The 26,031-nt window shown below is 52.0% G+C and overlaps 1 protein-coding gene and 1 non-coding gene across 11 annotated transcripts; both read left to right on the top strand.

The window, feature by feature from the left end:
- Window positions 1-127: 127 nt before the first annotated feature.
- On the top strand, window positions 128-26,031 carry PNPLA6 (patatin like phospholipase domain containing 6). 10 transcript variants are annotated; one of them, XM_053585848.1, is made up of 34 exons: window positions 128-216; window positions 1,508-1,575; window positions 1,898-1,985; window positions 2,096-2,178; window positions 2,359-2,456; window positions 4,454-4,594; window positions 4,680-4,839; window positions 5,180-5,260; window positions 5,469-5,597; window positions 5,868-5,948; window positions 6,030-6,192; window positions 6,500-6,583; window positions 7,004-7,113; window positions 7,231-7,398; window positions 7,484-7,561; window positions 15,143-15,348; window positions 15,620-15,751; window positions 15,835-15,958; window positions 16,304-16,417; window positions 17,133-17,208; window positions 19,178-19,321; window positions 19,527-19,590; window positions 19,891-20,059; window positions 20,231-20,413; window positions 20,576-20,694; window positions 21,013-21,169; window positions 21,480-21,596; window positions 21,685-21,754; window positions 22,204-22,320; window positions 23,895-24,196; window positions 25,007-25,123; window positions 25,290-25,386; window positions 25,487-25,567; window positions 25,729-26,031. In XM_053585848.1, exons 2-34 carry the CDS (start codon window positions 1,549-1,551, stop codon window positions 25,929-25,931), a joined length of 4,083 nt encoding a protein of 1,360 aa, XP_053441823.1. In that variant the 5' UTR covers window positions 128-216; window positions 1,508-1,548; the 3' UTR covers window positions 25,932-26,031. The 10 variants fall into 10 exon arrangements, with proteins under 10 accessions (XP_053441823.1, XP_053441816.1, XP_053441825.1 ...); XM_053585841.1 differs by lacking the exons at window positions 128-216; window positions 22,204-22,320 and adding exons at window positions 234-751; window positions 22,001-22,117; XM_053585842.1 differs by lacking the exon at window positions 128-216 and adding an exon at window positions 236-751 and having other exon boundaries at window positions 19,181-19,321.
- Window positions 17,947-18,081, top strand: LOC128582649 (U4 spliceosomal RNA). The gene has a single exon (XR_008379098.1). It is a non-coding gene; the product is annotated as a U4 spliceosomal RNA (small nuclear RNA).

Raw genomic sequence — 26,031 nt, 5'->3', positions numbered from 1 at the left:
CGTCCCTCTTTCTGCTTGTGGTTCTCATTTCTAACGGGATGGGCCGTCTTTGCGTTTACCGGGCTGTGGCCCCTTTAAGGCTTCGCCACTCTCAGCATGGCGTGGGGCGGGGCTGCGGTGCGCCCTGTGGTGAATAATTTAAAGGGGCTGTGTCTGCGAAACTGGGCAGAAAGCTAGCGGTGTTGGCGCGGGGTGGATCCTGGTTGCGGTCCCTTGGTGAGTTTTGGTTTCTCTGTCCCTTCGGGGATTGTTAGCGAGCTCCGATTTTCCCAAGATCTGCCCTCCATCTTTCTCAGTAACTCCTGACTTTCTGATGTTCCCATCCCCCCACCAGTCCCCGGCAGGATTTCTGCACCGGTAAGCCTAGTTTTCCCTAGGCTGGAGGGAGGGAGACCGCTCATCCTGATATTTTCCAAGTAACGACTTAGTAGCCCAGTGATCCCCCCTGAATTTCCATCAATACTCTAGCGCTGTCAGAAACATCTTCAGCTTCCCAGAAAAGTGCCAGTAATATTCCAGCATTCCTCAGTTTTCCGAGGAGCCCAGACGCCTACCCAGGGCCAGCCTTATACTCGGACGACCCCAGGGATGTGCCACCATTACCACCACCACCACCCCCACCCGCTCCTGGTTTTCCCAGAAGTATGCAAAGTCTCATTAACTACGGTGGCCCCCAGTAATTCCAGCGTCCCTGGTTACGCCTCCCAGCAATGGCGCCAGCATAGTTCCCGGAGTCCAGTGATGATGCTCGGTACCATCAAAGACCCCACAAACTTTACTGTTATGTGATAGTGAATTCTTAGCATTAATTAGTAACATCCTGCGAACCCACACCACTTTGAGCAAGACTCTTTCAAGACATGGGTATTGTTGCCCCAGGACCACTCCTGTGGGAGCCCCCTGCAGCACTTAAGCATGCCCAAGTTGCCGGGTATTTCCGTGGGCATGCTTGGAGAGGTAGCTGTGTGGACACCAGCTGTTCTCCCGCACCCTGACCTTCTGGGTTGCGGCCCCCGGTTTTCTTCTTGGGGTGTGTCATTCAGTCTTCGCAAGGGCTAGGGGCTGCGGCCTAGTGGGACGGTTGGTTAGGATCGATCAAGCCTGCAGAGGAAAGAGGCCTCAGTGGAGGCCACAAACCGGAGGGGATACCCTGAGGGGAACCTGCCTGCGGGCTGCTCCCAGTGGGTGCCGGCTCCGCTACCTTTTGGCTCCAGGGTGGAATTAGGCGGACGGAGCTACGTTTGCTTAGGAGAAGGGAACCAGGCAAGGAGCCGCGGACCCATCTAACCCGCCCCGGCCAGGACCGGGAGGTCAATTTGCCCCATCCCTCAGTCCCATAGGGCCCCTCCGACTCCTGCCCCTCCCACCCCGGTCCAGTGAAGAAGCCGCCCCAGAGGTAGGTACCCAAGGCCCCAGGCTTGCGCTTAGGGGCGGGGCTGGCAGCAGGGGCGGGGTGGGCCCAGGTTGACGACTTGCACGGATTTTTTCTGCTCCTTGATTCCCCAAGACTCCGTGTTACCGGATCTGCCACCCAATCTGAAGCAGCCAATGGAGGCCCCACTGCAAACAGGAATGGTAAGGGTTGGGAACTATTACTCCCGGCGTGCTCAGCGCGCATCACCTCAGTCTCGCGAGAACAAGGTTGCATCTGTTCCTGGGGAACTACGCTTCCCGGCGTGCATTGTGGGCACCGGGCCACAGGGGAAGAAGAGTAGCGCCCCAGGGGAGGGAGCTGCGCTGGCCCATTCTACAGATGGGGACATCGAGGCACGGACAGGCTACGAACTCCTCGGGGGTGAAGGTGACCGAGAGGGATGGGCCCCGGGACGTCCTGGCCCCCGGGGAGGGCTCAGCAGAACGGATTTGCGGTGCACAGCCAGTGCCGTTCGTCCCGCAGGTGCTGGGCGTAATGATCGGCGCCGGAGTGGCGGTGCTGGTCACTGCAGTGCTCATCCTCCTGGTGGTGCGGAGGCTGCGAGTGCCGAGTGAGGACCCGGAGGCTGTGGGGTGGGGAGCCAAAACGCCCGGGTCCTTGAGGCGGTAGAGGTGGGGATTCGCTCAGAGATCGAAGTGTCCCTCTCCCCACTCTCTTCAGAAACGCCTGCCCCGGATGGCCCTCGGTATCGGTTCCGGAAGAGGGACAAAGTGCTTTTCTATGGCCGGAAGATTATGCGGAAGGTTAGTCCAGGGCCCCCTGGGGTTCGCCCTGACCACACAGAGGCCCTGTCCTTTTTCTATTTACTCCTTCTAGGGGTTTATATCATCATTCCCTCCTTAATGAAGCGCCCCTGGATCTGCTCCCCTCTTCTCCCAGGGTCTAATTTATCAAATGACCCTTCCCCTCCTTAATTCTCTCAGGTATCACAGTCCACTTCCTCCCTGGTGGATGCCTCTGTCTCCACCACTTCTCGACCACGAATGAAGAAGAAACTTAAGATGCTCAACATTGCCAAGAAGTAAGGCTTACCTGGTGCTGGGGGCTATCTGAAGGGCCTTTTGAGGGATCATCCTACACTAAGGTTTTGAACCCCACGGACTGTGTTCAAGTCTTTCCACATCAGAGGGACATATCAGGGCTCTCTTCTGAAGGGCTGTCTCAGAGTGTTACCACACCAGACATGCCATCTCTAAGGTGTCTGGCCTCTAAGGGCTATCTCAGGGATGTTTTCCTCTCTGCAGGGTATTTCTGAGCTATTTGTTTCTGGGCCAGTATCTTAGTGGTCTTTTCGTGTATTTAGGATGCACGTGATCTATCTGGGGTCTCTACGTAGGTTATTTCAGGGTCTGCCAACATGAGAGAGTTTATTCCAGGGTGCTTGACTGGGGTTATCTCAGGTGTTTCTATGACTTCCTAGAGGGGTTATCTCCAGCCTGTCTTCCCCAGGGGTTATCTCAATCATCTCTCTACCTCTGAAGGCATCTTCTCTCCATCGTTGACCTTGGAGTTCTTCCCACACTAAGGAGGCTAACTCAGGTTTCTCCTAGGGCTGTCTCAAGAAACTTCTTACACTAGAAACATAGGAAGGACATCTCAGAGGTCCCTGTCAACAGCAAAAGGCTACCTCCAATCTGTGTGAAAGACTCTTTCAGGAATCTTGGAAGTTGGGAGCTGACTCTGGGATCTCTTTTTATGTTGGGGTCTACTTGAAGGTCTGTCTGAAGGTTTCTTCAGACTAGGGTGTCATTCCTGGACTCTCTATAATCAGCAGTCATGTTACTTACTGCAGGGCTTTCTGTGAGTTGAGTAGAAGGGCTGTTTGTAGGTTCTCCAACATAAGTTGATGGTTTGTATCTCACATATCACAGGGACTGTCTGTAGTGTCTGAGTGCCTGTGAGGAGCTACTCTGATGGCTTTGTGACTGTCAGAGGAGCTTCTCAAACCTCTCTGTGACCTAAGGAAAAGCCAGCCAAAGCTTTTCCTGATCAGAAAAGGAGTTAAGTCTGGATTCCTCTCTATCACTGAGTTTAAATCAGGGTCTGCTTATACCATAAGGCAGTGTCTTTCAACCTTTTTAATCAGCACACTTGAACCTATAGTTAAACTTCTGAGGCACTCTTAAATTATGTTAATCCAAAAAAAAAGAGTAAAAAAAAAAAAAAGAATATACCTACTGTGCTTTGAATTTCTTTCTAAAATAATTTAATTAATAATCTTTAAAAATTTTCATGGCACACCGGTTGAAAATCATTGCCATAAGGACTGTCTCAGGGATCTTGTGCCAGTGGAAGGGCTATCTCAGCAGTCACTGTGACTTTTTGGGAAGGGCTCACCTAGGTCCACGATTAGCAGAGGATCTACATCTGGACTCTCTTCATGTAATGAGGGCTAACTCAGGGAACTCTGTGGCCAACAGAGGGGGCTATCTCAAGGTTCTCTGAGACCTGGGAGAAAGGGCTATCTCAGGAATCTTTACAAATAACAAAGAGGCTGTATCTGGGGGTCTTCTCATGTAACAGAAGCTACCTCTAATGGTTGCCCATAATTAGGGAGATTTTTGGGGAATCTAGTCACTGACTATTGAAAGGGCTGTGTTAGGGCTTCTAGACAAATGATGGTACTATTTCTGGGGTCTGCCCTTATCTTAGAAGGTACATCAGGAGTTTGTCTAACTAAAGGGTCCATGCCTTTTACTATTAGATGGGTTATCTCAGGACTTTTTGTTGAAGGTTGTAAATTTTTTCCATAAAGGGCCAGATAGTAAATGCTTTAGGCTTTGTAAGCCACATACAGCCTCTGCTGCAAGTCTTCAACTTCATAGCATGAAAGCAGCCACAGATGATGTGGGAATAAATGAACATAGCTGTGAGCCAATAAAACTTTATTCACAAAACTAGGTGGTGAGCCTGATTTGGCCAGTAGGCTAGAGTTTGCTCTATGTAAACCAGGGGGAAGGGCTTTGTGGGGGTCTTAGGTTTTTTGTACCCTTTCCTGTCCCCTTTTCCTCCCATCAGGATCCTGCGCATCCAGAAAGAGACGCCAACGCTGCAGCGGAAGGAGCCACCGCCTGCCGTACTGGAGGCAGACCTGACAGAGGGTGACCTGGCCAACTCCCACTTGCCCTCCGAGGTGCTCTATATGCTCAAGAATGTCCGGTCAGTGTCAGGGGTATGGGTCGGAGAACCACAGGGCTGGGGTCTCCCCTGATCCCTTACCTCCCTCCCCCTGCCTGTTTACCAGGGTTCTGGGCCACTTTGAAAAGCCACTCTTTCTGGAACTCTGCCGCCATATGGTCTTCCAGCGACTCAGCCAGGGTGACTATGTTTTTCGGCCAGGCCAGCCAGATGCCAGCATCTATGTGGTGCAGGATGGGCTGCTGGAACTCTGCCTGCCGGGGCCTGTGAGTGGACAGCACCAGGGGCCACCATTGGGAAATGGGACATTAGTGCTGTTCTGGTCAGTAGGGCTGGCTGTCTTTTGGGATGTATAGTCAGGAATCAGGGGAATGAATGACCAGTAGCATTGAGGATCATCCTCAAGTTGTCTATACAGTCACTTAGTGGTCACCATTAGTGAAGGAGAGGAGACAGTTGTTGGGCAGGAGGTTTGCTGGGTGCAAGAATGGGAAAGCTTTGGTAATCACTGGAGTGGGTGAGCTGAGGTTCAGTGACATGGTCAGGGGGTGGAATCGTGGTCACCAGGGCAAGGCCAACCCTGTTCAGTGGTTCCCTGTATCTCAGGATGGGAAGGAGTGTGTGGTGAAGGAAGTGGTCCCTGGGGACAGTGTCAACAGCCTCCTGAGCATCCTGGATGTCATCACTGTGAGTGACTGATCCTTGGGGCGGTGGGGAGACTGGGGTATGAGGATTCACCCCATGGACTGGATTGGAGAAGGTCCCCAGGGCCACAGACTGAGTCATCCTTGATGCTGCCAGTGGTTCCTAACAGGGGGAAAGGATTATGAGAGTGGTGAGGTGACTCACAGCCCTGCCCTTGTCTCTCCTACTCACAACCCCTCCCTTCCCTCAGGGTCACCAGCATCCCCAGCGGACTGTGTCTGCCCGGGCAGCCCGTGATTCCACAGTGCTGCGGCTGCCGGTGGAGGCTTTCTCTGCTGTCTTCACCAAGTACCCAGAGAGTTTGGTGCGAGTTGTGCAGGTCAGTGCCTTCTGCCTCCTCCACCATGGGGGCAGGGCCACCCCTGGGCTCTATCCCACCCACCCTTGCAGGCACCAATGGCCTGGGTCCCAGGAGCCAGCTGGGCTGAGCTGTGTTTATTTGCCCTAAGCAACCAGGCCTGACTCTTCCCATTCACAACTTCTGCCCATTTCCCCACGTGTGTAGGGGAAGGAGGAAGGGGATTTCTCCTGGCTGATCCGATCTTATGGCCACACCTCATCCTGTGGCCACACGCCTTACACATTGCAGATTATCATGGTGCGACTGCAGAGAGTCACCTTCCTGGCTCTTCACAACTACCTGGGTCTCACCAATGAGCTCTTCAGCCATGTGAGTTAGGGCTGAGCACAGGAGCTGGGGAGGATAAAATGGGACTCCTGGGACATGCCACAAGCCACTCTCTGCCTCCAGGAGATCCAGCCCCTGCGCCTGTTCCCCAGTCCTGGGCTCCCATCCCGCACCAGCCCCGTGCGTGGCTCCAAGCGAGTGGTCAGCACCTCAACTACAGAGGAGCCCAGGGAGACCCCCGGCCGGCCACCTGAGCCTACTGGGGCCCCACTGCCTGGACCCACAGGTACCTGAGGCAACCCCTGCCTGTCCACCAAGGACCTGAATCCAGCAAGCCCGATCTTCCAGAAAGCCCAACCCAGTCCCCCAGTCCCTTCCTTTCTTAGTCCTACAGAGACTCAGCCTGTCCTGCTCTGCCGCCCAGGGACTCCGTGGTGGGATACCCAGGCCTAACTCCTGTGTGGTTCTCTGGAATCCCTGACCATAGCCCCAAGGACCCATTAGTATTGTTTTCCTATTCTCCTGGTACCCTAGGGACTCCTCAGCTCCCCACCCACTAATCCTGACAAGAGTCTGAACATGTGTCTCCCCAGGGGACCCCGTGAAGCCCATGTCACTGGAAGCCCCCTCGGCTCCTCTGCTGAGCCGCTGCATTTCCATGCCAGTGGACATCTCAGGTTTGGAGCACTCCGTCTGAGGGGAAAGGCCTTCAAGCTCTGCATTTGAATCTGGGAGCTGCTACCCACCCATATCAATTTTTTTTTTTAGAATGTATTTTATATTTTAGAAGGACAGAGGGAGTGAGAGAGGAAAGATAATGGGGGTGGAGTGAAGAGAGAGAGAAGAAGCCCATATTAATTTTTTTTATCAATGAAATGGGAATACTGCCAGTCCTTCTGTGGGTCCTCTTTTGTGAGTATTCATTGAGATCCTGCTCTCCCACTTGTGTTGAGAAGGATTCAGAGGGAGAGTGTGGGCATCTATTGGTCATATTTGCCCTGGCTGTGACCTTTGGCACTTAGGTAGCAGCTGGTCTCAGACTGCAGCTGTGGTCACTCTTATCTTTCTTGCTTTTGTTGCTCTCTGCCTACCTGCAGGCTTGCAAGGTGGCCCCCGCTCTGACTTCGACATGGCATATGAGCGTGGCCGGATCTCCATGTCACTGCAAGAAGACGCCTCCGGGGGACCCCAGGTAGCCCCTGCTCGGGTAAGGCCTTGTCCCCTCCCAGTATCCTGGCCTGGATCTGGCCTGACCATTGATGGGGTCTCCTGAGGAGGGTGGCCAGGAAGAAACAGTAGGAACTCACAGGCCTGCCCCATGCAGACACCCACCCAGGAGACCCGAGAGCAGCCGGCAGGTGCCTGTGAGTACAGCTATTGTGAGGATGAGTCAGCCACTGGTGGCTGCCCTTTTGGGCCCTATCAGGGTCGCCAGACAAGCAGCATCTTTGAGGCAGCAAAGCGGGAGCTGGCCAAGCTGATGCGGATTGAGGTGGGTAGCTGAGAAGTGGGGGAGGAGGAAGGGGAGTCCTGGCTGGGCCCATCTCAATACCCTTTTACCCCACTTTGCCCCTCAGGACCCCTCCCTCCTGAACAGTCGAGTCTTACTGCATCATGCCAAAGCTGGCACCATCATTGCCCGCCAGGGGGACCAGGTGAGCTGACCCCAGTCTCTAACTGTGCAACCTGAAATCACTTTCTCTGACCTCTGACCTTTGACTTGACCTTTGACTCTGTGACTGACACCTTCTCCCATATAGACCTCCCACTCTATGATTTTCAGCCTATAACCCTTGGATCCTAAGACCCTCTTCTACCTCCCTCTATCCCATGTCCTCAGGACCCGTCCCTCCAATCCCTGAACCTTTTACCCTAGGTCTTCAGGCCCCAACCCCTAGATCTCTCCTGCCTGCCTCAGCTCTTCCTACAACCTTTTTTTTTTTTTTTTTTTGACACAGTCTCATTATGTCACCCTTGGTAGAGTGCCATGGTGTCACAGCTCACAGCAACTCCAAACTCTTGGGCTTAAGCGAGTCTCTTGCCTCAGCCTCCCAAGTAGCTGGGACTATAGGCACCCGCCACAACGCCCGGCTATTTTTTTGTTGCAGTTGTTTAGCTGGCCCGGGCCGGGTTCAAACCTGCCACCCTCAGTGTATGTGTTTGGCGCCGTAACCGCTGTGCTATGAGTGCTGAGCCCCTATAAACTTTCTTTTCTGCCCATCTGATCCTACAGTGTACTCTGACATTGTGTCTGCTTCTAACCTTGGCCCTTGTTGGGATAGATGCTCAAATGGGTACAGACTGCCACAAACCAACCCAGGGGCAGGGTTTTGGTATCTCTGGGCAACTTCCAGAAGGTGTAGGAAAGTATATTCTACCAAACCCTTCCATCATCTATATGGGGACTGAGGCCCACTGAGGGTTAGTGACACAGCCACCAGCACAAGGTCAGGAAGCACAGAGAAGGAGGAGATTTGAAACCCAAACTCTGGGGCGGCGCCTGTGGCTCAGTGAGTAGGGCGCCGGCCCCATATGCTGAGGGTGGCGGGTTCAAACCCAGCCCCAGCCAAACTGCAACAACAACAAAAAAAAAATAGCCGGGCGTTGGTGGTGGGCGCCTGTAGTCCCAGCTGCTTGGGAGGCTGAGGCAAGAGAATCGCGTAAGCCCAAAAGTTAGAGGTTGCTGTGAGCCGTGTGACGCCACAGCACTCTACCCGAGGGCATTATAGTGAGACTCTGTCTCTACAAAAAAAAAAAAGAAACCCAAACTCTGTCCCAGCTCCCCATGTGACCTTGGGTAAATGATCTAGAAGGTTCTCAGCATCCTTATCTGTGTAATGGATGTGATAAGAGGAAGGTGAAGATGCGTAAGGAGATGTGTGCATCTATTAGTCATATTTGCCCTGGCTGTGGCCTTTGGCACTTAGGTAGCAGCTGGTCTCAGACTCCCCCAAGTTTGGAGATGCGTAAGGTTTGCAAGGGTGACAGGCAGCAGGGAAGGAAGTTCAGCAGCAGCTTATGGTGGCAGGGATGTGGGGTGATGTAGGCACTGAGACCCCTGCACTGCTGCTGGGAGAGAAGCCAGAGCCAAGGCTGTAGGTGGAGTAGGAGGTGTGATCTTACCTGTTATGACTTGATCCAGCGATTCTGCTGTCCCCTTGAGCTGCTCATGGCAGGGGTGGGCTCCTTTCTGGAGAAGAAGTTGAGTGAGGCTTTTGCCAGCTGCTCTTAGAACTCAGGAGACAGGCTGGGGAAGAGCAGTCATGTTGTAGCTCCTCAGGCGGCCACTGGGTCCTGCTTATCATTGAGATTCGGGTCGGCTCAACCCAGCCCTGACCTGTAGCTCCTCAAAGCTTCTTGGGGTAGACAGGACTTTGTTAGGGACAGCTGTTCTGAGACAGGACTTTGTTAGGGACAGCTGTTCTGCTGTGTGTCTCTGGGAAATGTTATACCAATGGTTCTCTATCAGGGATGATTTTGCCCCCAGGGGACATTTGAAAATGCTAACAGATTTTTGATTGTTACAGCTTTGGAGGGTGCCACTGGCATCTAGTCAGTAAAGCCCTGGGATACTCAAATATATAGGGCAGCATGACAGAATTATCCAGTCTAAGTTATCAGTACTGCCAAGGTTATGAAACTATGCTTTACACTGGTGGTTCTCAACCTGTGGTTCATGACCCACAGGAACTGTATTAAAGGGCCACGGCATTAGGAAGGTTGAGAATCACTGCTTTATACAGACATTTCCCCAAATATAATATGTTTCATGGAAAAGCCGTATTACAAACAAGGGATCTGGTCAAGTGGGTTTGGAAAATGCTGTTTAATGCTTTCTTGAAAGTTCCCAGTAAACACTATGGGTATATCAAGGCTCTGAGAAGTCCTACAGTAAAGAAACATGCTTCCTGGGCTGGGTGCAGTGGGTCAAGTCTGTAGTCCTAGCTACTCAGGAGGTCCAGGTGGGAGGATCACTTGGATCACTTGAGCCTGGGACTTCAAGACCAGCCTGGGCAACATAATGAGACATTATCTCTAAAATAACAAACAAACAAAAATACAAAAAAAAAGAAACTACCCTGTTTCCTTGAAAATAAGACATCCTCCGAAAATAAGACCTACTTACAGGAAAGATAAGACATCCCCTGAAAATAAGACCTAGCGCATCTTTGGGAGCACACCTTAAAATAAGACACTGTCTTATTTTCGGGGAAACAGGGTAGCCTATTAATAGCCTAGTAGTGACTATTACTATTACTAGGCTAGTAATAGTCACTCCCATGCATATCCCAGACAGAGTCTGAAAATTCTGTCTTAGAAAATACCAGCATGTCTGGGCAGCACCTATGGCTCAAAGGGGTAGGGCACTGGCCCCATATGCCAGAGGTGGCGGGTTCAAACCCAGCCCTGGCCAAAAAAAAAGAAAAGGAAAAAAGAAAATACCAGCATGTGTGCATATATGTCTGTCTCCTGGGGCTCTGCCCCATCCTGGGATCTCTGCAGGGTTTGGGTGGGTGGACCTTTGTTAAGTGCCACACAGGTTGGGGTAGTGAACAGAGAAGGAATCTTCCTGTCTCCATTTCAGTTCCTTATTTAAGGTGGCTGACCAGTCAGGCTAACTAGAGCAGTCTGTCCTGAACATCTGCTGTGTCCACACCCCACACTGCCTCTTGAACTAGTGTAGTGGTTTTCAACCATTTTTATCTCACGACACTCTTGAACCTATAGTGAAACTTGCACGTCACACTTAAATTATTTTGATCAAAAAAAAAAAAGTAAATGAGCCACGTGCATTGGCTCATGCCTGTAATCCCAGCACTCTGGGAGGCCCAGGCGGGTGGATTGCCTAAGCTCACAAGCTCAAGACCAGCCTGAGCTAGACCAAAGACCTCATCTCTAAAAATAGCCAGGGGTGGCGGGCGTAGTCCCAGCTACTTGGGAAGCTGAGGCAAAAGAATTGATTGACCCCAAGAGTCTGAGGTTGCTGTGAGCTAAGATGCCAGGGCACTCTACTGAGGGTGACAAAGTGAGACTCAGTCTCAAAAAGAAAAAAAAAAGAATATACTTACTGTGCTTTTAATTTCTTTTGAAAATAATTTAATTAATGATCTTTAAAAATTATTGTGGCACACCTAAGATCCTCTTATAGCACACCAGTTGAAAATCATTGGACTAGAGCTAAGAACCCTTACTGGTTCTTCCCTGCCCTTGGGAAGCCCACAGTGTGCCGACAGACATGACTCAAAGGATTACACAAATCTTTATAAAACCATAAGTGTTTGGTGCTACAAAGAAGTTGTTCTTTTTTTTTTTTTTTTTGTAGAGACAGAGTCTCACTGTACTGCCCTCGGGTAGAGTGCCGTGGCGTCACACGGCTCACAGCAACCTCTAACACTTGGGTTTACGCGATTCTGTTGCCTCAGCCTCCCAAGCAGCTGGGACTACAGGCGCCCGCCACAACGCCCAGCTATTTTTTTGTTGCAGTTTGGCCGGGGCTGGGTTCGAACCCACCACCCTCGGCATATGGGGCCGGCGCCCTACTCACTGAGCCACAGGTGCCGCCCAAAGAAGTTGTTCTTAGTACTCTAGTGTCTGGCTTAGACAGGATGGCATCTCTAAGGATGTGACCTCAGTTAAACAGAAAGCAGGGGGAAAAGGGAATGAACTAGATCCAGGCAGAAGGAAAGGCCATTACAGGCAAAGGGAATAGCTTGTGCAAATGTCCTGTGGTAATAAGAAACATGCTGATTTCTAAGAAACAAAAGGATGTTAGTGGGCCTCGAGTGGAACAGTGTTTTGGGGACAGGGTAGTAGTTTTATTGAGATATGATTCACATCCCATGCAATTCACTCATTTAAAGTGTACACTTCATTGGTTTCTAGTACATTCACAGAATTGTGCAACCATCACCACAGTCAATTTTGGAACATTTCCATCATCTTAAAAAGAAACTCTGTCCTCATTAGTAGTTGCTCCCCATCTTTGTCCCCCAGCCCCTTGCAACCAGTAATAATTCACTTCTGTCTGTAGGGATTTGCTAATTCTGGACATTTTATATAAATGGAATCATATAATATGTGGCCTTCTTTTGGTGTCTTTCACTGAACATAAGGTGTTCAAGGTTGTTCATTCCTTTATGGTTAAATAATATTCCACCATATGGATAGAACACATTTTGTTTATTCATCTGTTGATGAAGGTTTAAGTTGTTTCCACTTTTTGGCTATTGTGAGTAATCTTGCTCTGAACATTTATGTAAGAGCTTACATTTATGTAAGTTTCTGTGTGGATATGATTTTTTATTTCTCTTGGGTATATACCCAGAAGTCGATTTGCTGGGTCATATGGCAACTCTATTTTGTTTTTGTTTTTTTTTTGAGACAGAGTCTCACTATGTTCTCCTGGGTAGAGTGCCATGTCATCACAGCTCACAGCAACCTCAAACTCTTGGGCTTAAGTGATTCTCTTGCCTCAGCCTCCCAAGTAGCTGGGACTACAGGCTCCTGCTACAATGCCCAGCTATTTTTTGTTGCAGTTGTCATTGTCATTTAGCTGGCCCAGGCTGGGATGGAACCTGCCTCCTTTGGTGTATGTGGCTGGTGCCATAACCATTGTGCTATGGGCGCCGAGCCATAGCAACTCTATTTTTAACTTTTTGAGGACTCTTACTTGCCAGACAATTATTCAAAGCAGCTGCATCATTTTACGTTATCACCAGCAGTGTATGAGGACTCATTTCTCCACTTTCTAACACTGCAATTCTAGCCAGGTATCTCATTGCGGTTTCGATTTGAATTTCCCTAATTTATGATTTTGAACATCGTTTCATGTGCTTACTGGGCATTTTTATATTTCAGATCTTTTGCCCATTTTAAATTTCCCTCCTCCCCTCCCCTCTCCTCTCCCTCTCTTCTTCCCTCCTCTCCTTTTTTTTTTTTTTTTTTTTTTTTTTTGCAGTTTTTGGCCAGGGCTGGGTTTGAACCCACCACCTACGGTATATGGGGCTGGCACCCTACTCCTTGAGCCACAGGCACCACCCCTTCCCTCCTCTCTTCTTCCCTCCCTTTTCTTTTACCTTCCTCTACCTTCCCCTCCCCTCTCTTTGGATAAGGTCTCACTATGTTGTCCAGGCTGGAGTGCAGTGGCTGTTCTCAGGCATGAGCATAGCGTGCTACAGCCTGAAATTTCTGGGCTCACGCAATCCTCCTGCCTCAATCTCCTGAATATCTGGATGTTGCTTTTATTCAAGCTAGTCTTATTCTAACCTCAAGCAGTCCTCCTTCCTTGGCTTCTCAGAGTGCTAAAATTACAGGTGTGAGGAACTGTGCCTGGCCAAGTTGTAGTAATTCTTTTTATTTATAAAAAGGTATGTGTTAAGGGCAGCGCCTGTGGCTCAGTGAGTAGAGCGCCGGCCCCATATGCTGAGGGTGGCCAAAAACCCAGCCCTGGCCAAACTGCAACCAAAAAATAGCCGGGCGTTGTGGTGGGTGCCTGTAGTCCCAGCTGCTCCGGAGGCTGAGGCAAGAGAATCGCGTAAGCCCAAGAGTTAGAGGTTGCTGTGAGCCTTGTGACGCCACGGCACTCTACCAAGGGCAGTACAGTGAGACTCTGTCTCTACAAAAAAAAAAAAAAAAAAGTATGTGTTAAAGGTATTACATTGTTGATTATACCCAGGTTTGAGGGAAGCATATCTTCACAGAAAAACCAAGTCATCTGGCTCAGTGCCTATAGCTCAAGCGGCTAAGGCACCAACCACATACACCAAAGCTGGTGGGTTTGAATCCAGTCTGGGCCCGTCAAACAACAATGACAACTACAATCAAAAAAATGGCCAGGCATTGTGGCGGGCACCTGTAGTCCCAGCTGCTTGGGAGACTGAGGGAAGAGAATGGTGTAAGCCCAAGAGTTTGTGAGGTTGCTGTGAGCTGTGATCCAATGGCACTCTACCCAGGACGACAGCTTGAGGCTGTCTCTAAGTACCTAGTTATCACACTTAAGAACTACAAAAGAGGGCGGCACCTGTGGCTCAAAGGAGTAGGGTGCTGGCCCCATATACAGGAGGTAGTGGACTTTTCTTTACATATTCTTGAAGTACAAAATTTCTTAATCTTGAAGTCCAATTTATCTATTTTTAATTTTGTTTGTGCTTTGGGCGGCATATCTAAGAATCCATTGCCAAGTTCAAGGTCATGACGATTTACCCCTACATTTTTTTCTAAACAGGTTATAGTTTTAGCTCTTATGTTAATGTTTTTGTTCCATTTTAGCATGGTGTGAAGGTAAGAATTCAACTTCTGTCATTTCTATGTGGCAATCCAGTTGCCCAGACAAGCAAAAAAGATTTAGCTCAGCCAGGCCTCTAGCCAGTTTTTGCAGCCTCTTGCTGGCTGTGTTGAAACCCTGGCTACTTGATTTGGGCTCAGGGTTTGGTGATCCATTAGCCACATCTGTCCTTGGCGCTGACTGAATAGACACAAGCAGCTCTCCATTGTTATTAGTAGGGTATTGGTTCCAGGACCTCCCAGGATACCACAATCCCTGAGTCCCATGATACAAAATATCATAGTATTTACATATATCTTATGCACACCCTCCTATATACTTTAAATCATTTCTAGGTCACTTATAATACCTTAATACCATATAAATGCTATGTAAATAATAACATAAAAGGTCTGTATGTGTTCTATACAGATGCATTTTTTTCCTGAATATTTTCAATCCTTTGATCCTAGGTTGATTGAATCTATGGAGGGACACACATATATATAATCTGCTCATATCCAAAGTTTTTATTCCCTTCTTCAACTTTTTCTTTTTCTTTTTCTTTTTTTTTTTTCTTTTGAGACAGAGTGTTGCTCTGTCACCCAGGCTAGAGTGCTGTGGCATCATCATAGTTCACTGCAACCTCAAATTCCTGGGCTCCAGTGAGCCTCTGCCTCACCCTCCCAGGTACCTGGGTCTACAGGTGCCCCTGATAATACCTGGTTAATTTTTTTATTTTTAGTAGAGACAAGGGTCTCACTCTTGCTCAGACTGGTCTGAAACTCCTGAACCCAAGGGATCCTCCTGCCTTGGCCTTCCACAGTGCTAGGATTACAGACCACCGCAACTGGACAACTTTGTTTTTCTTAACCAACCCTTCTTTAAAGATTCCTGCAGGATATATTAGCCTGATTTGGGGAGGTGAGGTGCTGTTGCTGGCTCTGTGTTCATTGTAGCCTCTGCCTTCCAGGACGTGAGCCTGCACTTTGTGCTCTGGGGCTGCCTGCACGTCTACCAGCGCATGATCGACAAGGCAGAGGATGTGTGCCTGTTCGTAGCACAGCCTGGGGAGTTAGTGGGGCAGCTGGCCGTGCTCACTGGTGAACCTCTCATCTTCACCCTACGTGCACAAAGAGATTGCACCTTCCTGCGGATCTCCAAGTCAGACTTCTATGAGTATGTTCTACTGGGCTTGAGGTTGGGATAGAGGTGGCACTCAGATGATCCCAACACATCTCCACTTAGCCATGGGAAAAAGCCAGGACTCCATCCCTTGATTCCACCCCTAGAGGACCAGAAGAGAAACCCTAGATATATCCTCCCCACACCTTCATAGGGCCATTTTGAGCCCTTCATGTTTCACACTCAAGTCATTACCTACTGTCTGTGCTCCTGTGGGGTGTTCCAGGGTGCCCCCCCAGCCCATGTACCCTGTCTTTTCACTCAGGATCATGCGCGCACAGCCCAGTGTGGTGCTGAGCGCAGCGCACACAGTGGCCGCCAGGATGTCGCCCTTCGTGCGCCAGATGGACTTTGCCATCGACTGGACGGCAGTGGAGGCAGGACGTGCGCTTTACAGGTACAGCCCCGGCTCCCACTTCATGGCTCAGGCCCTTCCAAGACAAGCCCCTAGCCTTGCCTGACCTCCTACCCCTACACTAGGCAGGGTGACCGCTCCGACTGCACCTACATCGTGCTCAATGGGCGGCTGCGCAGTGTTATCCAGCGCGGCACTGGCAAGAAGGAGCTGGTGGGCGAGTATGGTCGCGGGGACCTCATCGGTGTGGTAAGCACCCACCTGCTGACCCTTGACTTCAGCCAGTCCACTACCCGCAGCTCCTTTCCGTAGGAAAAGGGCCGAAGTGAGGGAGGCAACCTCTTGGGAGTGATGTGTCTGATCCCACTCCACCTCCGGACCTCTTTTCATCAGAGAAGGGGATCCCTGCTCTCTCCCTATCTCCAGAGTCCTAATAGGTAGCGAGCGAGGCTTGGTTCCCTCCACCTCCATCTGGGGGACCCCCTACGTGGGACAGTATAGCCCATTCTCTGCACTCACGGTCCTCCTCTCCCCTCTCTGGGCCCTCCTGGCCGAAGCAATCCAGTCAACCCAGTTATGCACGTGGCCCCACAGGTCGAGGCGCTGACCCGACAGCCGCGAGCAACCACAGTGCACGCAGTGCGTGACACAGAGCTGGCCAAGCTCCCTGAAGGCACCTTGGGCCACATAAAACGTCGGTACCCGCAGGTAGGGCTTTATGTGGACTGGGCGAATGGGAGTGGGGCGTGGCCAAATAGGGAGGGTCCTTAAGTGAGGGTGGGGCTCTTTTTTTTTTTTTCTTTTTAGAGACAGAGTCTCATTTTGTCGCCCTCCGTAGAGTGCGGTGGCGTCACAGCTCACAGCAACCTCCCCTGGGGTTAGGCGATTCTCTTGCCTCAGCCTCTCAAGTAGCTGGGACTACAGGCGCCTGCCACAACGCCCGGCTATTTTTTTTTTTTTGTAGAGACAGAGTCTCACTTTATGGCCCTCGGTAGAGTGCCGTGGCCTCACACAGCTCACAGCAACCTCCAACTCCTGGGCTTAAGGCGATTCTCTTGCCTCAGCCTCCCGAGTAGCTGGGACTACAGGCGCCCGCCACAACGCCCGGCTATTTTTGGTTCGCAGTTTGGCCGGGGCCGGGTTTGAACCCACCACCCTCGGTATATGGGGCCGGCGCCTTACCGACTGACCCACAGGCGCCGCCCACGCCCGGCTATTTTTTGTTGCAGTTTTGCCGGGGCCGGGTTCGAACCCGCCATCCTCGGTATATGGGGCCAGCGCCCTACCCACTGAGCCACAGGCGCCGTCCCGGGGGGTGGGGCCCAAGTAACTAGGGGCCAGAACCCCCTGTAGAGGAGGGAAAGGTGAGATCCACACTGTCGCCCCGTCAGTCTCATTGGATTGCGGGCTCCAACATTCCTAGGTTGTGACCCGCCTCATCCACCTGCTGAGCCAAAAAATTTTAGGGAATTTGCAGCAGCTACCAGGACCCTTCCCAGGTGAGAGCTGGCCGGGGTATGCTGGGGACTGTAGCCCAGCGCTCAGAGCATGCTGGGAGTGGGAGGTAGGACTGTAGTCCAGAGCCCAGAGCATGGTGGAAGGTCCGGAGGCCCGGTGCCCAAGGGCATGCTGGGAAAGGGCATGCAGTTCGGTGTATAAGCCAAACGTTGGGATTGAACCCAGAAGTGGGGTTGAGGTCTGGTGCAGGCTGGAGGATGGTGTTCAGTTTTCAGTGCATACTGGGAAACAGTCCTAGTCCCACACGTTCTTGTTAAGGGAATGGGAAGTGAATCAGCCCTGCTGGGGTACAGACCCTTAAGTGGCGCGGTTGGCCCGGGTGTCAGGGCTTGCTGGGGGAGTCCACATCCTGAACGTTTTGAGAAAGAGAATCCTAGATCAGAATGTGATGGCACATGGAATCCATGGAGTATGTTCAAGGCTCTGGGCACGTTGGGAAGTAGCTTCTGAAGTTACTGGCAGGCTGGGAGGTGTGGTTTCCCCCGCCCAGCGTGCAGTTTCTTGAACTGGTTCAGAAGAAGTGGAGTCAGATTCGAGGGTCTGCCAAAATGTGGTCCTAGGGTTCTACATTGTGGTGACCTGATTCTGGGCCAGCCTGACAACCTCCTCTTTTCTCTCTGGACTTATGTCCTGTTGGCCCTGACACCCAAGTCCCTGGGATGGGGGTGGGGTGGTGGTGGCAGGGAAGACATTTAAAAAATAGGAAGCACAGTGTCAAGTTCTGCTTGCACAGTACATAGCCAATGAGGTTTATCTGAGGCGTGATTATTGCTAACTGAGTATTTTCCCAATGCTCTGCCGTGATGATTTGAAATATAGTCAGTATTGACAATTTTTGAAAATCTCTATGGAGGCTAAAAATAAGTATAATGTCAAAAGCTGATAAGTACTGTGAAGAAAATAAAGAGGATTATCCATGGAGCATGGCTAGCAGAGGGAGAAAGGCTTTTCTGAGGACAGAAAGTTTCTGAGCTGAAACTTAACAAATGAGATGAGTCCAGACATGGAAGAGGAGTACCGAGGCACTGCACACAGGGTTGGATGATTTTGAAGCACTGGGAAAAGGAAAGTGATTGAGGGGAAGAGATGGAGGTAGGGACAAGCCATATAGGGACTGGGGGCCATGGAAAAACATTTAAGGTTAAGAGAGGGGGTTGGGCTAGCTAAGAGCAACAGGAAATCCAGGCAAGAGATGAGAAGTGACAGCTTGGTCTAGGCTATTAGCAGAGGGGCTAAGAAGCAACAAATGAGTCAAAAGTATGTCCATATACACTTAGTTTTGTGTTCAGACCCCTTTCTTGGACAAAGGAACCAAGGTCATAATGGGATGGGTGCACCAGTCAACTGGTCTGTGGAAGCACTGTGCATTTGAGTGGTTGTGGAATTGTATGGTGGATTCCACTGAGGAGATTGGGGCCCAAAGTGGTCGAATTTTTTTTTTTTGAGACAAGGTCTCTGTTGCCCCAGGCTAGAGTGTCACAGCATCAGCCTAGCTCACAGCAACCTCAAACTCCTGGGCTCAAGTGATCCTCCTGCCTTTGTCTCCTGAGTAACTGGGACTACAGGTGCTCACCATGATACCTAGCTAATTTTTCTGTTCTTAGTGGAGACAGGGTTTTGCTCTTGCTCAGGCTGGTCTTGAACTCCTGAGTACAAGCAATCCTCCTATCTTGAACTCCTGAGTACAAGCAAAGCTAGCCTCCCAGAATGCTAGGATTACAGGCATGAGCCAACATGACCAGCCAGGTCATCCAAATTTTAACAAGAGAGGGGATAGTAGGTGGGGCTATATGTCTAGGACTAGAGTTGTGGCCTTCAGTATGTCATCATCAAGTCTGGGGGCAGCCAGGGTCTACAGTCTGGGGAAAGAGGGTTAGGGATTTTGGAAGACAGAGTTTCACCTCTCCAAACATAAGGCTATACAGTAAATCTCATACATTGGGGTCTCAGCAGGCTCGGGGCTTGGTGTCCCGCCACACTCAGAACTTACCAACCCAGCCAGCAACCTGGCAACGGTGGCAGTCCTACCTGTGTGTGCTGAGGTACCCATGGTGGCCTTCACATTGGAGCTGCAGCATGCTCTGCAAGCCATCGGTCAGTGGAAGGAAAGGGCATGGGTGAGGGCTGGCCATTGGTCACTGGAGCTGGTCAGGGCATGGGTCAGTGAATGGATATGCCTGGGTGGTCAGTAGGAAGGGGTAGACCAGGGCCACAGGGGTGGGGTGAAGGGTAGTCTCTTCTGGGAGGGGCCCCCAATCCTGCTGAGTGTTCCCAACCTCCGTTCCTCATCTACCCCTAGGTCCCACACTCCTCCTCAACAGTGACATCATCCGGGCGCGCCTGGGGGCCTCGGCGCTGGATAGGTGTGTGTGTTGGGCTCCTGGAGTGGAGCAAGGAGCTTAAGGGGCGGGCTTGAAGCACTAGAGATTTTCAGATCTATGTTCAAGTGCTAGGTTTCAAACCAAGGAACATGTGTCTCATCCTTAGGTCAAAGGAGGGGACATGAATCTGTCCCCCTAGAGCACAGGCTTCCATTATGGTGGGGGGAGGGTTGGGGGTGAGGGGCTGGGTGTTTAAGCTTCTCCCACTAATGGAGCTGTGTGGTCTCTGCGGGTACACGGCTTCAGACCGTCCCAGATGATACTTTCCCCATCCTACCCCAGCATCCAAGAGTTCCGGCTGTCAGGGTGGCTGGCCCAGCAGGAGGACGCTCACCGCATAGTGCTCTACCAAACGGATGCATCGCTGACGCCCTGGACTGTGCGCTGCCTGCGCCAGGCTGACTGCATCCTTATCGTGGGCCTGGGTGACCAGGAGCCCACTCTTGGCCAGGTCTGGAAGCCCTGCGCAGTGACAGCACCCCTAGGATTCTGTCCCTTGCCCTTCCGTGCCGACACCAGACCACGTGCACCCTCACCATGGGCGTAGACAGACGACCAGGGACCTAAGCCTGGCCAGGTAGTGATAGGGAGGCTAGTGACCTCTGCTCCGCATCTTCCGCAGCTGGAACAGATGCTGGAAAACACAGCGGTGCGCGCACTCAAGCAGCTCGTCCTGCTGCACCGTGAGGAGGGCCCAGGTCCTATGCGTACCGTGGAGTGGCTCAACATGCGCAGCTGGTGCTCAGGCCACCTGCACCTGCGCTGTCCTCGCCGCCTCTTTTCCCGCCGCAGCCCCGCCAAGCTGGTGAGGGGCGGGGCTTGGAGGGGGATGGGGGAGGATCGGTACCCACTTCTGGGGGCGTGGTGTAGGGAAGGGGGCGAAGCCTGGAAAAGCTGCGGGGGATGGGGGTGCACTAGGCCCCACCCCGCAGCCTCTTGGGTCCTGCCCTCTTTCCCTCCATGCCAGCACGAGCTCTACGAGAAGGTTTTCTCCAGGCGTGCGGATCGGCACAGTGACTTCTCCCGCTTGGCGCGGGTGCTCACGGGAAACACTATAGCCCTGGTGCTGGGTGGGGGCGGAGCCAGGTGAGGGCGGGACCGGTGCTGGGCTTCCTGGGGGTGTCCTGTAAGACAGGGCCTGGGTGTCCGAAGGGTGGAGTTTATTCTAGGGGAAGACACCAGTGAGAGCATTACCAGTTCTGTCAGGGGCGAGGCTTGTTGGAGGAGGGCCTCCTATAGCGTGGGGCCTGGGTTCCCGAGGAGCGGAGCTCACTCCCTAGAAAGACCCCATGACTGGGGCTGACCTCTTGTTCCTTGGCTGTGTGGGGAGGTAGAAGAAAAGGAGCTCTGGGGGTGGTTCCCAGTGGATTCTTAGCCGTACGCTGGATTCCCTTTTTCCTGCAGGGGCTGTTCTCATATCGGGGTACTAAAGGCATTAGAGGAGGCAGGGGTCCCTGTGGACCTGGTGGGCGGCACATCCATCGGGTCCTTCATTGGGGCCCTGTATGCGGAAGAGCGCAGCGCTAGCCGCACCAAGCAGCGGGCCCGAGAGTGGGCCAAGGTGTGTATTGGAGGGAAGGGGTCGTAGAACCCCAGAAGCATGATGACTTCACTATCACCTGATTTCCCGGGGCCAGTGGGCTCATAGTGATCTTTTCTAATGTAATCTGTGAACCTGCCTGCCCAGACCTTTATAGATATAGCCCTGGGGACCTTGGGTGATTCTTGTGGGACTTACTGGCTAGTGACCCTCTTGGTAGTGGCCCTGGGTGACCACATCATCCTGAAATGCTCCTTTCCTGCCCTCCTTTGGTGATCCCTCTTTGACCCCAAGTGACTTCTGTTTGACTCCACCTGGCCCCTGTCCCTAGAGTATGACTTCAGTGATGGAGCCTGTGTTGGATCTCACATATCCGGTCACCTCCATGTTTACTGGCTCAGCCTTCAACCGCAGCATCCACCGTGTCTTCCAAGATAAGCAGATTGAGGTGCGCCCACCTCCTTCACCCCACCCTAGTCCCACCTGTGCCCACAGGAGTCCACACTCCTTCCCCACCTTGGTTCTTGTCCCCTTAGGACCTGTGGCTACCATATTTTAATGTGACTACAGACATCACAGCCTCGGCCATGCGTGTCCACAAAGATGGTGGGTGTCCCCACCCAGCCCTGTAACTAACCACTGAGGCCCTGTGGGGACTCGTGGGGGGAAGCTTTGGGAAGGGCAGCTGAGCTTCTGGAACATTGATAACACAAGTGACCATCCACCCTGGCCCGATCGCCTTCCACTAACCGTCTCCCACTAATGCCCCAGTGGCCCCAGGTACGTCTGTGCTCGGGGGTAGGGAGCCAGGAATCTTGATGGGTGCCTCACCCCCTCGCGCCATCCCTACAGGCTGTGTGTGGCGTTATGTCCGGGCCAGTGCCTCCTACTGTCCCTATCTGCCCCCGCTCTGCGACCCCAAGGATGGGCACCTGCTGGTGGATGGGTGCTACGTTAACAACGTGCCAGGTCAGCGAGCCCTTTGGGCTGACCAGGCCTCCAAGTGTGTCTGAGTGTGTCTGTGCGTGTCTGTGTCTGTGTGTCCCACCGGGCAGGCTCCCTGTGGCGGTATGTGCGTGCCAGCATGACGCTCTCGGGCTACCTGCCCCCACTGTGCGACCCAAAGGACGGGCACCTTCTCATGGACGGTGGCTACATCAACAACCTGCCAGGCAAGTGGCTGCGCACACGTACCTGTGGAGACTTATGCACACACACACATGTGCAGAGAGGCACACACAGACTCGGGCCACCTGTGCAGGGGTGTATATGCACATGTAGGCATGCTCACATGCAGTCTGTGCAGTTCAAAAGTATATTAGATACGAGTGGATACACATGAGAGGGGCCGTTGCACAGCCACACACGGATGCACTGAGGAACATGTAGGTCAAATGGGAGGGTTTCATGTGCGCACACCAGGTACTCATGCAAATGCATTCTCTCAGGTGCTCATGTGCACAGACAAATGTATTGACAAAACAGGGCATTTGTCTGCACCTGCCATCTACCCAGACCTGTCTAGCACATCTCAAACATGCAAGCTTATGTACATGCTGATAGGATGGGGCGCCTATGTGACCAAATTAAGCCGCACCTTCTGCCTTCTTGTGCACAAGTGAGAGGTAGGTCAATATGCAACTTGAAACTTCCAAAAGCATGCATGTGCACACAGACACATACAACAGCAGCACACACACTCATGGTCCCATAGATAGGAGCCAGCAAACCATGGCCTGCAGGCCAAATCCAGCCTTCTACTTGATTTTATAAATAAAGTTCTATCAGAATGCAGCCACACATGATCATTGACATACCATCTGGCTGCTTGTATGCTACAGCAACAGAATTGAGTCACTGGGACCAAAACCAAGTGGCCTATGACACCAAAATTTTCTTTCAGGCCCTTGGTGGACAGTTCCTAATTCCTTCCACTGCCACAGGTTATTTGTACAGATAAATGTATGACATGACCACACACAGGTGAGCTGGTTTGTGCAAGCCCACAGGCACACTCAGACTCACAAGGAAGCGTGTACAGACATGGACCTAGGTACAGGCAGTCTGTAATGAACGCAGATAAGCCCAGGCATGTCTGCAGAGACTCAGGCTACCCAGAGATACACATGCTCACAGGCACACAGCCACCCACAGGGCCTTGGACAGAGAGACTCAAGCAGGCGCACACGTACATGTGGACGTGGGCACAGGGATCCAAAGACACAAACAGGCTCTGAGGTACAAATGTGAAGGCTGATGGAGATCCGGGTGTCTTCTTAGACTGGGCCTGGCTGCAGAACACTGCCTTGCAAAAGGACTCTCCCAGACATACCACCCTCCCTTGCTTACCCTCTCTGTCCTGCTTCCTTTATTTCCTCCCATCTCTGCTCTTTGCTCTCTTTCCCTCATCTCAGCCTCAGGGTCTCTTTACACATCTGGATTTTCTCTTTTCATGTCTCTGACCCTGGTATCTTCTTTCTCTTGCTGCCTCTACTCTGTCTCTTTCTCCTTCCACATCTCTCATATCCAGCATCCTAATGTTTTTCCCCCAGTTACTCTGTCCCTCAGTTCCTGGTTTCCCAGACCTCAAAACTCCAACACCCCACCCCCTTGATTTTGTTTGCATGTGTGGGTTTCTTTACCCATGGTCATGTGCACAGTGGTATTTGTGGGACTGAGTTGAACATCCTCAACCCTCGGCCCTGTTGGGGGATCAGCCCACTGACCCTCCTGCCTCGTCCTACAGCGGACATTGCCCGCAGCATGGGTGCCAAAACGGTCCTTGCCATTGATGTGGGGAGCCAGGATGAGACAGACCTTAGCACCTATGGGGACAGCTTGTCTGGCTGGTGGCTGCTGTGGAAGCGGCTAAACCCCTGGGCTGACAAGGTGAAGGTTCCAGACATGGCAGAGATCCAGTCCCGTCTGGCCTATGTGTCCTGTGTGAGGCAGCTGGAGGTTGTCAAATCCAGCTCCTACTGCGAGTACCTGCGCCCACCTATTGACTGCTTCAAGACCATGGACTTCGGGAAGTTCGACCAGATCTATGTGAGCGGGTAGAGGAGGCATGGTGCGCCCCACAAAGCTTTATGACTTAAAGCCTAGAGCAGTGTAAGGGGTAGGATTCTAGGGCTCCACCTGAAATTGGTGGGAAACAGATCTGTGATCAATTAGTGATATCTGCAATGGGTGTGGCAGGGCAATGTGCCTGCACCTATGCTATCTGTGAGCTGAGTTTCTGGTGATGTGCCAACTGCAATATGTGAAGGACTGCATGTTGATTTTTAATGCCATTTCTGCATTGGTGGGAATGAGAGCAGTGATCAATTAGTCATGTCTGCCACAGGTCTAGGAGAGTAGCAGTGTGTGTGTCTTGTGCCACTGACCCTGAAAACATGTGTCATAGCCCATGCCAATTGAAATTGATCAGTAGCTGCTGCCCAGAAGCCCTGAGTCTGAGTAAACAAGGTCTGATGTTCTTTCTGGATTCAATAAGAGAGTGTGATGATGGATTAGTGATGTTTGCTATGAACCTGGGATTGGTCAATATCCACAGATGTACTACATATTAACAAAACTCTAAATAATCTGGCACTACACCTTGTGTTGTTTGGTACTCAGCACCCTGTATGGGGCTGAGTGGGAAAGAAGGTAGAGATTGATTGGTAATGTCTGGCAGGGGCACAGACAGGAAGTGAAAGCAATTGTGCCATATGTATGTGGCTGAGTCTAAAATAGATTTAATCTAAAATGCCAGTTCCCCCTAGAGTGTCAGGTTTGTGAGTGATGAGAGAAGGGGCAGACAGCATGGGGATAAGCAAAGAGGGATTGCAGGCATGGCCCCTTTGCTTCCTACAGGATGTGGGCTACCAGTATGGGAAGGCTGTGTTTGGAGGTTGGAGCCGGGGCGATGTCATTGAGAAAATGCTCACAGACCGGAGGTCTGCGGACCTTAATGAGAGCCGCCGTGCAGACGTAAGCCTGTGACACACCCACATCAGGGACCCTCTGACCTCAGAGATCTAGAATTTGAGACCCCCTAAACCTCAGCTGACCCCACATATTCCTGCGTTCACTGAGCTCTCCAGATACCCCAGTGCCCTGCAGACCCTCTGAGAGCCTCACCAATGCTGCTTCATAGGTACTTGCTTTCCCAACTTCTGGCTTCACTGACTTGGCAGAGATTGTGTCCCGAATCGAGCCCCCTACAAGCTACGTCTCCGATGGCTGCGCTGATGGTGAGGAGGCCAAGGGGACACCCCTAAGAGGGTGGGGCACAGTTAGATGTTGTCAGACCAGCCTGGATCTCTTCACCTGTGCCCCCCTCCCCAATTCCAGGGGAGGAATCAGATTGCCTGACAGAGTATGAGGAGGATGCAGGACCAGACTGCTCCAGAGACGAAGGGGGCTCCCCCGAGGGTGCGAGCCCCAGCACTGCCTCTGAGATGGTGAGGGTGGGTGGGCCCATGAGTGTGCAGCAGGAGGGGCTGTGCCCAAGATCTTGTGGGATGAGTGCTGGCTGACACGTGTGCAGTGATGTGTCCTGTGCGGGATGACACGTGTGTGGCCTATCCCTGCAGGAGGAGGAGAAGGTGATTCTCCGGCGGCGGCGCTGTGTGCCCCAGGATCTTCCCAGCTCAATCTCAGACACCTAAGGGCCTCACCAGGGTTTTCTCTGTCCCCCACCTCTGGGCTGGGCCGGGGCTGGGCCCTGTGGGGCAGCTTGCTCCACCTCCTCCCGCTGCTATGCCTGCAACCCCTTGGGTCCTCCTTAGACCTCTGAGCCCAGGGAGCACACTGGACTGACCTGCCCTGGGGGTGGGGGGCACTGCTGCACTGATGACTCGTGACCAGTCACCTTCCCAATAAACTGTCACCTCTTA

The sequence above is a fragment of the Nycticebus coucang genome, chromosome 3 (genome assembly GCF_027406575.1).
Source record: "Nycticebus coucang isolate mNycCou1 chromosome 3, mNycCou1.pri, whole genome shotgun sequence".
In the NCBI taxonomy this organism is placed as follows: domain Eukaryota; kingdom Metazoa; phylum Chordata; class Mammalia; order Primates; family Lorisidae; genus Nycticebus; species Nycticebus coucang.
The sequence above is the reverse complement of the archived record's forward strand: the minus strand, read 5'-3'. Positions and strand labels throughout refer to the sequence as shown.